At 26.5% G+C, this 15,202-nt stretch overlaps 1 protein-coding gene across 1 annotated transcript; it reads right to left on the minus strand.

Moving 5' to 3' along the window:
- Positions 1-7,905: 7,905 nt before the first annotated feature.
- LOC105114172 (aldose 1-epimerase-like) lies at positions 7,906-9,603 on the minus strand. The gene is made up of 4 exons (XM_011010638.1): positions 9,373-9,603; positions 9,191-9,240; positions 8,754-8,985; positions 7,906-8,625 (listed from the first exon to the last, which is right to left on the minus strand). Exons 1-4 carry the CDS (start codon positions 9,545-9,547, stop codon positions 8,003-8,005), a joined length of 1,080 nt encoding a protein of 359 aa, XP_011008940.1. The 5' UTR covers positions 9,548-9,603; the 3' UTR covers positions 7,906-8,002.
- Positions 9,604-15,202: the final 5,599 nt, after the last annotated feature.

Raw genomic sequence — 15,202 nt, forward strand, 5'->3', positions numbered from 1 at the left:
GTAATGAATCAACACAACAAGATTGTTAACTGCTCCATTTGCGGACCCCACTATGAAAAGTAGACCATGCATGCTTGGCCCAAACCCCAAAGGGCGCTTAATTTCGGCATGCCCGAGTCACAGATTGGATATTTCTTTAGAAGCTCGTCCCTGGCCTTTCATGAACTTAATGGGCCTGTCATTTTCATCTCTCCAAGAATTGTGCCCTCGTCAAGTGCTTTGCGATATTTGCTTTCAACTCTCGACTATAGCAATGCTCTCATGTTCAAGACTTGCCAATTCTTCAAAATATTTGGGCTTAACGTCTTGAAGAATGCAATGTATTCCCAAATGCATATTTTGGATTGCGCCAAGTGAAGACGCTTAAAAAAAAAAAAAAATAGACGTCCTTCGAGTCAAATTTGAGACTCCTCTATCGAAGGATGTAACCATCGATAAACTCGTCCATTAATGTGCGGTAAACTCAATCATACTGATAATTTGGCGGATGATATAGTAATTGTGACCAAGGAATTCTTTCTTCAACTATTCTTTGCTATGATGGCGAGCTCGAATCGGATTATAAGGTGTTTATAATTAAGATTTATAATCTGACCTCATATTCTAGAATTAAAAAATTAATATACACACATGTAATAAAATATTCTATCAGTATAAAACTTCTTAGAAAATTGTTTTATTTTTTTCGATATAAAAATTATCAATAAATTTACTAATGAAAATTTGTCGTCGACAAGTATCTTCTCGTTAATGTCTTATCCGTTAATAATTTTATCAGTTAGTTTTATACCAAAAAATTATTGTCATCAATGATAAAAATAGGCATGTCATTGTTTGTTGACATATTTGATGGTAAATATTACTGATAGTTTATCAAAAAGTAAATTCATCGATGATATATTGTGTGCCATTAATGGATTGGGCAACATGTTTTGTTAGTGAATCTGTCAGTTTATATCAAAATAATTCACAACTCTCTATAATTATTTGAAAAAAATGATCTTATTTGACCGACGAAATCACTAACAGTTTTTTTTATGTTCATAGGTGATTTCGTTGGTGTTTTAGTTAATTAATTTTTTTAAAATGCTATCAATCAATGTAACATTAAACAATAATAAGCAACTAATTTAAATTAAATAACACATTTTATATTATTAATTTAACTATATAAATCAATTATATATATATATATATATATATAAAAAGTTGGCACTACTGGTGGAGTTGGAGGTAGAGGGGGAAGGGGAGGAAAATTTATTGGAGGTTTATAAAGGGCAAGATAATGACCATGCAAGTATGCCATCAACTCCTCTCATTGCTTCTTACTTTATTCTTTCTACTTTGCCTCTATTTTGGTACTCATAACACCAATTCATTATTCAACCAACTCCTCAATAGCTGGTGATAGCTTCCTCGAGTCGAGTTATGGGGTGTTGATGACCGAGATACTACAATCTTACCTTATATCTCAAGTCGTAATCATAAAGATACCATAAACCTAATTCCTATTGTGTCGACCTATTGCTCTAACTTCCAATCACAACTCTAGATTGTATTTTGGATAGGTTAAATGGTTCTCTTTGTTTTTGGTATGCATGCCACTATTATATTATTCATGCATAAAAAAGTTGAAGATATGGATAAAAAATATTAGTCCAAACTATATAAAAAAATTTCAAAGTTTACTTACAATAAATAACTCAATTGTCCATAAACTATTGTACTCTTTTTATTTGTCCTCCCTCCATATATGTATTTCCATATATAACTCTATCAGAGTTGACTCATGTTTAAGCTATGTAGTCTGTAAAATAAATCAATAGTTAAACATTTTTTAAATAATAACTATCATTTTAAGAAAACTAATTAAAAATAAAATAGGCTCTTACCAGGCGTTTTGCATGGTTAGTATAATGAAGTGAACCATTAATATGCTTGATAATGGAACTGTGAGTCTTCTTGGTTTTGTTTGAAAACTCTCTCCATGACTATCTCCTACAACCCTCTAACATCAAGAACTCTATATATCTCTCCCAATTATTTTTAATGATATAAGAAGGTTTAAAAATCTTTCACACTTCAAAGTCATTTGACTTGACTCTTTTCTTAGTATAAGTGTGTATGTCATACTAAAAATTACGTAAACTAATTCAGAAGTTCGTTAAACTACAAAAACATAATGATACAAAATTACAATTTTACCAAAAATTATAAACTTAACATGTTATAACTTATCTAATTGCGCTATAATTTTTCTTGACTTGTCTGGTAACCTTAAAGTTTGCACCATCCCACTAGAAAATTTTCTTATAATCATTAGAATAAAATAATTAATTAAAAATTTTAAAAATAAATATATATTAACTAAAAGTATAAATTATATATGCATTAACTTAAACTTCCCCCATAAAGCCTTAACCACAAGTATTCACTATGGATGATCTTTAAGCTTGCTTTACTAAAATAGAAGCACTTTCATTATGGATGTTATTGTTCGCTCAGCTTCTATAGTTGTGAGCTTAAAAATCAATTCGCACAGCTTCTATAGTTGTGAGCCTAAAAATCAATTAATTAACTTCAAATTATATAAACACATGGTCATCAATTTAATGTTATGTTTGAAGAATACAAATTTTCTTACATGGTTAAATCCAACTTCCATTTTATTATTAACTTGTTAGAATAAGAATCTCTAGCAGATGAGATGTTAAATTTAAAACTCATACTTAATGAGCCTACACTGTTAGCAAATGCATTAAGTGTATCTTCATGATTAACATTTAAATGCATCAAAGGCTCTCGAACACTACTACTTGAAAAAGCACAACCACTATATTTGAATCTTTTTTTTTTCTTAGCATCTAAACAATATAACTAAATAATTAAGCATATTTAATTAAATTCTTAATCTATGGTTTATGGTTTTTTATTTTAATGCATCTATTCATTTATATAAAAAAAAAACATTTAGTAACAACTCTCTTATATGTGATCTCATCCAAAATCTACAAAAAAATACATATAACTAAATACAATGAATCAAATCATTTTCCACGATCAAATATCACAAATCATCAACAAAAGTTACCTACAATAACAAGGATATCAAGTATAAACAAACTCAATAACAATTTATTTGCTAGAACAAACAAATTATATTTACAAACCTAACATGTTGCATATGAACTTAGACTTACGATAATATTTCTGAACACAAGCCTTCATTGAAGCATAAATATAATTGACCATAAGTAATAAGAAAGCTTAGCCTATGAGTCCTATTATTTAAAATTTGATAATGCTTGTTTGTACAAAGATTTATAGTTAAAAATTGGCATTAGAAATTTAGGGAAAAAAAACTAGAAAACAATACAAATTTAATTGAAATGAAAATGATTGATATGAAGATGATGAAAATGTTGAAACATTCAATAATCTAATAAAATTTTCTTGATTATTTATTGCTACTAGGCGTATTGTAAAGAGAAAAAAAAACAAATATAGAAGTGATTAGCAATATTGAATGCCTAGTTTAAATCATTTAAGAGTTTAAGATATGAATGACTATTTTCTAGAATAAACTATTCAACAATTTACCATGACATGATGCCTAAAGGTATAATAGACTTTCTATACATGATGATCTGGTGACATTCGATGATAAATTAAGTTTAACTTTCATCAATAGATTTAACGTATCAATATTAAATATATATTTGACTAAGGTTTTTAATTTGCTATGGTTAATGGTTCTAAATCAATTCAATGGTTAAAAGATAATAACTTATGTTTGTTTCTATTAGTCTTTTAGTCAATGGTTTTATCAGTTTTTATATACTAACCTCCGATCATGAGCAATTTCAATACATAACATGATAGCCTAAAAGTCAAAAGCATATTCATTTATGGAAAAGATAAGAAATAAAACATTACCAGCACCTGAAACATAAGTCTAAATTGTAATTGTGTACTTATCAATTGAAAGAATTTTAAATATATCTAAAGAGAAAGTTTTACAAACCTTAAATATTGGAGAGAGAGAGAGAGAGAGTTTATGTCATTATCTAAAGAAAAGAGAGAGTCCCCACCATCCAAGAAAAAGAGAAAACATCAATAGTTTGGTGAAAGAGAGAGAAAGATGAAAGAAAATAGGGACAATATGAATTTTAGGAGAAATAGGGGAAAGTTAGAGATTTCCTTGTACATCTGGGTTTGAATTCATTTGTGAGTTTTTTTTTTTATGAGTCTGTTAATGATTTAACATGTTAGCACATCACCAATAAAATCATCAATAAGATAGTTTACAATAATCAATGAATTTATGGGTCATTCCAAAAATCTCAAAAATCTTTTGAAAACCCTCAAATTAATCAATGAATTTTCATCATTAAATTCTTTTGGTTAAATCCTTTAAATTCTTTTTAAAACTCTTTATATTTCTTTAATGATTTTAGTGATTGTTAGTGAGTACAATATCATTAATGAAATTTTATTTGCTGGTGTATCTATTTGTTGGTTAAAATTCTTGAATTCTTTCGTAAACTATTTGTAATTCTTCAATGATTTTAATGACTCTTTGTAATTCTTTCATAAACTATTTGTAATTCTTCAATGATTTTAATGACTCTTTGTAATTCTTTCATAAACTATTTGTAATTCTTCAATGATTTTAATGACTCTCAGTGAGTTACAATATCACCAAAATAATTATATCCAACTCTTTGTAATTCTCTAATGATTTTAGCATTTATCAATGAGCATGTCGGTTAGTTAAATCAATGATGGAGTCGCCAATGGTTATTTAATAATTTATATATTTTTTTTATTTTTGTTGGTTATTTCATCGGTGAAGTTCGAAATTTTATTTCCTTATTTATTGGTTATGATCCTTATATAGCCTAATTAATCAACAATAATATCTATATTTATAACTTATGCAATAACTCATTAGAACCACAAACAAAACAACAAACACTAGATAAAATTACGAAGTACAATACATTATACAATAACAATAAATATCTTAATTACATAATAATAATTTATATATATATATATATATATATATATAATCAATTCAAATACATTGTTTAATTTGAATTCTCATCATATTTATTTTCATCATCTTTATGTCCATCACCATCTTCTTTTTCATTGAATTAAAGTTGTTCATTTCCTTCATTTTTATCAACTTTTATATGTTCATTGATATTCAATATATTATTTAACTTGTCAACATTGATATGAACATAAATATTCTTAGCGACATTAAAATTTGAATATTTTTTTTAACTTGATAAATGAAGCAACTCGATAAAGATCAATTCACTCTACTAGTTAAAATATATCTTCTACCTTAGTTGCTTCGTTATTATTATCTTTAATAACTTGGATATGACCCCTGAGTTAATCCGATTGACTTAGATTTTTTTAATATCTAACAAAAAATAAATTGAATCATTTAAGTTGATATTGGTGAGTTGGTATAACTTTCTAAGTTAATAAAAGAGATTTAATGCTTAAATTGCGCTATATAAACTAAATGAAGATAGGATTTTACTATCTTTTTTTTAATTATGCTTTACACCCAAGCGTTTAATGGACTACTAAAGTGCATATGGTTCATTATATTCTTCTTTTTCTTTTTTTTTTTGAAAAATTATGATATATAACAGTGAAATTTTTTATTTTTTTATTTTATCCTTTAACATTATATTCATATGATTTAAAACCTTACAATTCCTTTTAGGTTGTATTATACATCATATTTGTTGTGTCTAAAAAATCCTAACTTCAAATTGATGCTCAATCTTGTAGAATTGGAATTAATTTTATCTATTTAAAAAATTAAAACAACATGAATCAAATTTAATACAAAAACAAAGAAGCATTTTTTTAATTGTTAATAAGGCATAGAAAAGTAAATTTTTGTCCTTGAAATTTTTTTTATCTTTTTCAGTTTTGGTCCTTTTTTAGGATTTAATATTTTAGTCCTAAACTTAAACTTAATTTATTTTATGTTGTTCTTTTTAAAATTTAAGAGGTGAGAAAAAGTCACTACAAAATAAAGAAGAAAAGAGAGAGAGTGGTTGGCATCCACTTTCCAATCTAAAAACATTTATTGTTTTAATCGTTCTCTGAATTCTTTTTAATGATAGAATTTTAGTTGAGATGTTTTTTACCTTTTATCTTGCCAAAAAACATAAATTGAGATTAATGAAGATTTTTTTTTATTTTATGTTTTTGGACCAATTTATGAGTGCTTTTAATGCTATAAATTGGTTTATTGAAATTTATATAGTGTTTATTATGTGAAATATAGTTAGAAAATATTTGTTTAGATAAAAAAACTTAGCCTGACTTTCCAACCATTTCTCTGATGATTGAAATCTGGACAAGCAAACCACATGTTATGTGTTATATTCATTTAAAAAAAACTCGTTGTACGCTCTTAAACATAAATAAGTAAAAAAGTGTTTGCTTTAGCTTTTGTTGTTGAAATTGTGGTTGAGTACAACTCAATTATACACAAAACTTAACCGCAAAAGCTAATATTTTTTGCTTTTTATAGTTTTTTTAGTGGATCTCACACCCAAATCATAACTTTCACCTCTAAAACAAACACATACTAAATATTTTTAGGTGCACTAGCTTAGTCTTGTAAATCCATTCGCAACACGTCTATTTTATATTAGGCCATGTATGCAATTCTAATTTATTTGACTCATGTGCCTGATATTTTTTTTTAATTTTTTGTTTCAATTTTGTTTTAAGATTTTGAATGAAATATATTATAAATAAAATACTTGATATTATATTTAAATTATTAGTCAGTTTTTCTACATTTCTTAAATAATATTTTTTTATAGGAATCTTAATAATTTCTTATCCAATTATTATATACCTTATATGCAATAAAGAAAAAATAAATTACTCATGGATATTCAATGAAAATCATTTTTTTTATTTTTTTATAATTTTTTGACAAATTACTCATGGATATTCAATGAAAATAATTTTTTTTATTTTTTTATAATTTTTTGACATGATTTTATCACATTAATTAATTAATTTTTCCTTCATGAATGTATAAAAATATTGAGATATTATTTTAATATTGTTATTAAAATTTGCTTTTAGTTCATGATGGGTTTTTATTTAAAAAACACGATTACAATTAATTGTTTTCATTAAAATGATAAAAAGATGAATTAATAAGGAAACGAATTTTAGATTGAAGATATATATTTTTTTCAAACTTATTTCAAATGATAAATTTTTTTTAACAAACATATATTTTAACTGTCATTGCATTTTATTTTAAAAAAATGTTGAAAGTAAAATTTATACCATCATTTTAAAAAGTATTTTTTGTGATGATATCATCCAACTGTTATGTACTAACCTGCATTTTATTTTAAAAAAATGTTGGAAGTAAAATTTATACCATCATTTTAAAAAGTATTTTTTGTGATGATATCATCCAACTGTTATGTACTAACTTGCATTTTATTTTAAAAAAATGTTGGAAATAAAATTTATACCATCATTTTAAAAAGTATTTTTTGTGATGATATCATCCAACTGTTATGTACTAACCTAATATGTAGAATTTTTAAAATAACTTACTCATTATTATTGAATGAGAATAAAATATTAAGTTTTTTAATTTGCTTATTGTAAATCTTTTTTAATTTGTTTATTGTAATTATTTTGAAGAAATTTTTAAATTTATTATTCTTATATTTTTTTCGTACGATTGTGGAGAGACGATTTATTCATGATTTTTTTAATTTTTTAATTAATACTTGCTTTCCTAATCATAATAAGTGTTTTGCTTAGAAAACAGAGTTTCTAACACAAAAAAAAGAAGGTATTTTCATCAATATCAAAAAGAAATCCTTGAATAAGAACATTCGGGTTTGTTTTATTAAAAATATACATTTTTTTAATTCATATCATTATATGTAGCATATTAAGATTTAACTCCTAAATGCCCTTAATGTGTTGAAAATTTGTACAACATTACATGTTTGTAGTTCTTTCGAGGCTCCACAATAGATTGAGGGAAGTCGGGTTGATTAAGATAGTCAGGATACCATTGAGTCTCCAAGCATAGAGCTGCATGAGCCTTGTACACAAATCCATCTTTTCCCTTCACATCCTTGATCATGTTACCAGTGTAGAATTGCAACCCAGGGGCGTTTGTCGAGAGCTCCATTTCAATTCCAGACTTCTCGTCGTGCAACACTGCTGCTTTCCTAATCTTGCCACCATGAACCCCATCAAGAGCATAGTTGATATCATAACCTTTAGGAAGTTGCTTGGTCCTGCTTCCAATGGCCTTGGGTTTGAGGAAATCAAATGGAGTTCCCTTCACAGCTTCGATTTTTCCAGTTGGAATAAGGTCGCTATCAACAGGTGTGTAATTGGACGCAAAAATCTGAATCTTTTCAGACAAGATGCCGCCCCTGTTATGGCCTCCCAGGTTCCAGTAAGCATGGTTGGCAATATTTACAGGGGTTGCCTTGTTACCAATATTTTTGGCTTTCATTACAACAGTCACTTGGTTTTCTGCAAGGAGAGTGTACCTGACAGTGACTAGGATCTCTCCAGGAAATCCTGCAGAGTTTCCAAAAAAGGAGAACGAGCAATCTTCACCAATTTTTCTTGGAAAATGAATTAAGATGATAATGACATGAAGTAAATCTTTATCTTAAAGAAATGCAGTGAGACAGAAATTCAGGAACCTTCTTCCCCATCAAAACTGTGATAGCTAAAAACAATGTGAGGTTTATGACCCTTGTTCTGATACTTGGTCACTTCCCAAACAACATCAGCATATCCCTTTGGACCACCATGAAGCATGTTTTTCCCTTCATTGGGAACTAGCTTATATGTGTGTCCATTTAGCTTAAATTGAGCACCCTTAATTCTGTTAGCAACCCGTCCAACAATGGCTCCAAAATATGTTGTATCGTTCTGCACAAATTTATTTACCAAACTTTCTGTCAGAAGGTGAAGAATCAGTGGATATAAAACCCATTAGGACACAACATAAACCTTATGTAATGATACAATTTATGTCCAATCCCAATAATTTGTTAATCTGTTTGCGTATCTCCCTCAGCTCTCCTCCTTTCTTTCAAAAACAAAGGTAGCTACAAATGAAGAAGTGGAACCCTACCTTGTACTGGTTTATTGTATCGTATCCAAGGACAATATCAATCAGCTTTCCTGTGACACACCAGAGAAAAGAGTGGAAAAGAGGACAAACATTTAAAAGAGAGAATATGGAGCCTCTAATTCTACCCAAAGGTCATAAATCAAGAACATGATTGAGATGAACAGAAGAGTAACAACGCCTACCATTTTTGTCAGGGAGAACGAAGGAGACAAGAGTTGCCCCCCAATTGGTAAACTTCAAGGACATATCTCCTCTCTTAAGCTCATAGATACCAACCTTTCCCTTTTCTGTGTGGGCCTTAACAGAACCAAAGACTGCTAGAACGCAAAAGCAAAGCAACACAGTTACCTTGGCCATTTTTATTTTTTTTTGGCAAATCTGAATTTTTTTTTTATACGAAGGGGATTTATGTCTAGATTAATAAATTTTTTTAATAAAACCTGGTTGACTTTGTAATTCGATAAAATTCAATTAAGTTTTTTTTTTCAAATATATTTTTTTTTCTAACCAAATATTTACTTTTTTATATATTATTTAGTTGGTTATCAACCCTATTTAAAATTTATTATATAAATAATAAAAAAATATTTTATTTTTTAATGTAGGATTTAAAGCTTTTAATATATATATTTAATGTTCACAAAAAAATTATTTTTTCAATATAAAATTTAAAACTCTTTAGTATATATATTAAATATTCACAAGAAAAAAATTATATTTTTTTAATATAAAAAAAAATCTTTTTAATTTAAATACTTCAATTTAAAAAAATAATATATTAATATATCTTTTTAATATAAAATAAAAAAAATTATTTTTTTTAATTCATTATTTATAACATGTTTAGCTTCTATTTTTATAAATTATTTTTTAATTTTTTATATAAAATATTAAAATTTTAAATATTTTTTAAAAAAATTATATTAATTTAAATTAATCTAAATTAACCAATCCAACTTAAAATCTAATTTCTTAATCGGGTCCGTATTCAAATCGGCGCGTATGGTAATTATGGTTTAAAGGAAGTTTTCTTGGGATAATTGCGAAAATATCAAAATAAATCTTTTATATAAAAAATCCAAAATCTACCTCTCGTGATAGACACGCAACACCCATGTGGGAGTTGCACGTGGCGCCCCTGGCCAGGAAGTCTCTTTCCAGCAGCCTCCGTCGAGTACTATCAGTACTGAAGGGTCAATATCAAACCCCTATGTGTTGATTTATTTGTTTGGTCTCTAATATTTTGATTTTCAATGCGTGGATATAATACTTGCATGTGTGTTCTTGCTTCATGTGTTGATGCTTTTAAGTGAGATTTGTTAAGTTTTGTGTGTTATTATGTGTGGATGTATTTTTATAAGATTTGTTTGTATGAATTAAATGATTTTTTTTATAGATATATAAAAAATAGAAATTATATATATTTCTATGTTTATAATTAACTATTCTTTCTCTATTAACACCATTCCATTAACACACAAATTATTACATTTATCTATTCTTCGCAAAACAATCCATGGTTGACCATAAGGTTTATTTTGTTTCCATAATCCAATCTTTAATTATTTATAAATTGTCATTAAACATGTTAAAATAACTCAATTTATTAATTATAAACCATTATCACAATTCTTTTAATTTTTGTGCATTTACCCTAATTCTCAATATATATACTAACAAGAAAATCAATTAAATTTTGATAATTTATTTAATCTAATTCTAATCATCATCAACACATCTTTATATGCTAAATACATACAATAGGTAAACATCCATTTTAGCTCCATAATTTCCTCACTTTTTATCTATTACGGGTAACCTTAATTTAACCAAAACACAAAATTCTTTTTATTTATTTATTTATTATTTGAGTCATTCATAACCTAATCTATCCCAATTACATCATTTCACCGTAATTTCACAATTCCCTTAATTTTCATCCAAAATTTCTAATTCAAATTTAAGAATTTCACACAAAAATTTATTTATCTCTACTCAAATTTGCATAATTGAGCTTAGAACTCTTTACTCAATAATCACATGAACTTCAAATGCTAATCAATAAAAAAATAAAAAAATTTACACTTTCTCCTTTTTTTTTGTTCACTTTATCATGATTTCTCTCTCTAACTTCCTATTCCCTCACTTGATTTCCCTTCTTAAAATTATTATGTTTAAACTTTGATTCTCTCAAGTAAAAACGAAGAAAGATGAAGAACTCTCTCTCTTTTTTTTCTTCCAACAAAAACTTTTAAAATAATTTTTTTTATTAATATAGGTATTCGGACTAGTTTGCATATAACTCAATTAATCTCACAAATCTTAAAGTTAATGATCATGTAAGTTTTCAATAGTTATTATATTAGTAACCATAAAGCTTGAACTTGAAACCATATAGAGAGCAGATATTTTAATCCTAAATTGTTATCAGTGAATCAATTACAAAATAATTACTTTTAAATAATTTATTCATGTATGATATGATTATTTTTACATACCTTAAGTAATTTCATGATTTGAAAACATTATTCCCTTCATAACCGGCTAGGCAGCATTTAAGTCAAATATTATATGTTTATACTTGCTACTACCACGGAATCAAGCACAATTTTTAAATATTTTTTTCTTCAAAAAATCAAAATTTATTATCTATTTGGATTTATTTAAAATTGAATTCCTTTTGGATTTATTTAAAATTGAATTCCTTTTTTATTCAACTAAGAAATTAAACTCAACTTATTGCTTTAACATAATGGCATGCTTAATTTTGTGTGGAGTGAAGGTATCTTTTTTTATTTTGATGCTGAATTATCTTAATTATACCCTTTGATATATTTGTTTTTATGTTTTAAAAATATTTTAAAATTTTTCTGTTTATTTATTTATTTTGAATTAATATGTTTAAGATTTATTTTATATTTAGAATACACACCAATCGTACATGATCTAACGTCGTTATCTTTATTTATCTTACTTTCAAGTTGAAACTTTGAATCTTTGAATTGTATATATTCGCTGGTGTGAAAAATGTAAATACTTTGGGGTGCAGCTTGTAGTTAGCCCTCGCAAAAAATAAAAAAAATAATAGATGCTAGCAAGGGCCAATTTCTAAGGTCGACTGCAGATCGATCCCAGCAATGCCACTGCTCCTGGACCGGTTAGTTTGGCTAATGGTGTCATTTTTGCTGGCTCCACACTTCGAAAAGGACCTATTTATGCAGTTGAAGCATAGACAGGAAAAGTTCTGTGGTCATGTCAAACGGGAGCCACTGTGTACGGTGGTGTTTCGGTCGGCAATGGGTGCATTTATCTTGGTAATGGGTATGAGGTTAGCGTCGGAGCTCTTAATCCTTCATCTATGCTATTAAAAAATTATTTTAATTTAAAAATTTAATATTAATTTTTAATATAATTTTTTAAGTAAAGGTTTTTTATGCTAGAAGTTTACACTGTGTGTTATTTTATTAATTAAAATAAAATGATAAAATTTGAATAACTGAACATGTTAAATAATTAATTCAATCAAAAAATTTAAATTATTATATAAAATTATAAAAATAATTTTATATGGCACTACATCCATGCCTGGTGATGGCTCTGGATACAATCAAATACCTGAACATAAACGTGTTATGGTGTTTCATTTTCGTTCTTCACCATTAATTATAGCTGAAATAATTATATATATATAAAAAAAAAAACAGCAGACAAAAGATCTCTGAAATGTCTGCAATTTAAATTTAGACATTACTTGTCCGAAAATTAATTTTTATTATACTTATGAGCGAATATGTAGTCTTTAATTCCGATGATTAAATTAAATCTCTGTTGTCGATGATGGGCTTGAGGCAATGGATTCTAACAACAGATATTAGCATATCACTTGGAGAATAAATGTACAGATATGAAGAGTATAATTCTAATGGCAATTACATAGGATTATCTTAATATCAGTATGATGGATTTTATTTTTAAGAACAAAATAAACATGTCAGGACAATGAAAGATCATTTCCCAACATGATCAAAACTCCTACAAATAGATAATACATTGTAACTCAATTATTGCCATTATTACCTATTATTATCGTTCATCCTGTGATATTTTAAGTTTATATTGTAATTATTAAACTTAATTTAAAAGATTAATTTAAAAAACTTATAACTTAAAATTTAACTCAAGTGAGAATTAAGTTGAACTTATTTTGATTTTGACTCAATCAAATCAATTAATCTATTAAATTAAATTGATCTATCACTTGGTTCATCTAGTTACATTCGATCCAAATTTATCTAGGTCAACACCAAAAATTTATAAAAAATAAATTAAAACAATATTATTTTAAATAAAAAAAATATAAATCTTTGTTGATTCGGTAACCTTTGAGTTAAACCGACAATACAATGACTCAAATCCATTTCTAAACTAGTATTAGAAAATTATATAAAATTATTCTTAAAATTTTATTTAACAATTAAAATTTTTTAGATAAGATAATTCTTTAAAAAAATATCTCACCCTTATATATTAACCAAATAGTCATGATAATTATAAAGAAGAACCTCCATAGAGATGCATGCTGGATCAGGAAATGGAAGTGGTGTTCTAATTAAGTTGGCCATTAATTGAGAAGGGAGCTCTTCTTCTCTTTACAGAAGGATTAGACTTAAAAGCTGGCTTCTGAGGTATGAAGGAGCCATTCGAAAGTTGATGCTTCCCTGCTCAGAAAACGAAGTCAACTCCGTTGATGATAAAGGTGTAGATAGTTGACTGTTCATATTCTGATCATTTGAAGATCTCAAGAACGTCGACCTAGCTAAACAGTAAGAAAAAAGAAACATCATACCTCTGCGTGGGGCTCATTGTTTCTGTATCTGTTTTGATGTCTAGGTTCCCCTTCGGACTTCATAAAGAAATATGCTTTCTCCTTTTCTTGTGCATCTGATTGCAATTCGAACTCACGCGATTTAACTCGGCTCGAATCTTATTGCAATTCGACCTCACGTCATTTAATGTTAAATTAAATTAAAAATTTACAAACCACCTCTCTAGTAGTAACTAGAAACTAGAAACTAGAAACTAGGCAAACAAATAGGAATGTCTACAGTCAATATAATTTAAAAAAACAAAAAAAAAAAACTCATTAAAAACAAAGCCTCAAATACGTGGATTGAGTTATAATTCATCAAGGTATTCATGTTGGCCATCCAAGCCTGTATACCTGGCTTGTTTTAAGTTATTTTATTTTATTTTATCTAAATTATAAACTTGATAATTTAATTTTTTTTAAATAAACTAATTTAAAATATACTAAATATATTATTTTTTAAAATTATTAAATTAATTAAGAATGGATTTTAAATGTTGTTTTATTAAATACCATTAATTTTTACTTTTTTTAAATAAAATTATAACTATGTTTTGATAATATTAGTAAGTACTTTCCTTTTTTGAAATAAAATTGTACCTATGTTTTGATAATATTAGTAAGTACTTTTAAAAAAATATTGTTGTCTTGCTTTCTTTTAAGTGTTTATTATTTTTTTATCATACTATTAAATAAAAATTAGTTAAAAAAATGAAGTTATCAAATCTCATTAAATCTATGATGTGATTTATAGAATTAACAAGTTAATTCAAGTTGATTTAAGATATTGTCGTCTTAATATAAATAAAAAAAATTATCTTGAATTTTTTAACTTAAAATAGGTTTTTTCAATTATTCAGATTATTTTTAAGCTTATCAAATCAATTAAGTAACATAAGATAAATTCATATATAATTTAATTTGAAATATATGTTAGGCAAAGAGTTAGACTAGGAGGTTTTAAAATTGAATTGTTAGGTTGGACTGACAAAATTATAAAATAGTTTTTTGAGAATGCACAAGCATTGTATTATTTTTATATTTTTAAGTTCAATCACAACAATGATGTTATTTTTTTAATTAAAACTTTTTTTAAAATAATGATAGAATGTAGTCATAAAAACAAATAATTTGAAAAATAATTC

Source organism: Populus euphratica, unplaced genomic scaffold (genome assembly GCF_000495115.2).
Source record: "Populus euphratica unplaced genomic scaffold, PopEup_1.0 scaffold591.1, whole genome shotgun sequence".
In the NCBI taxonomy this organism is placed as follows: Eukaryota; Viridiplantae; Streptophyta; class Magnoliopsida; order Malpighiales; family Salicaceae; genus Populus; species Populus euphratica.

Bases quoted from the DNA above. Each gene is read 5' to 3' on its own strand.
- LOC105114172 (XM_011010638.1), bottom strand. From the start codon at position 9,547: ATGGCCAAGGTAACTGTGTTGCTTTGCTTTTGCGTTCTAGCAGTCTTT. The intron at 8,986-9,190 runs GTAGGGTTCCAC...AAATTTGTGCAG, and splicing joins ATACAATAAACCAGTACAAG to AACGATACAACATATTTTGG. The intron at 8,626-8,753 runs GTTCCTGAATTT...GAAACTCTGCAG, and splicing joins CAGTTTTGATGGGGAAGAAG to GATTTCCTGGAGAGATCCTA.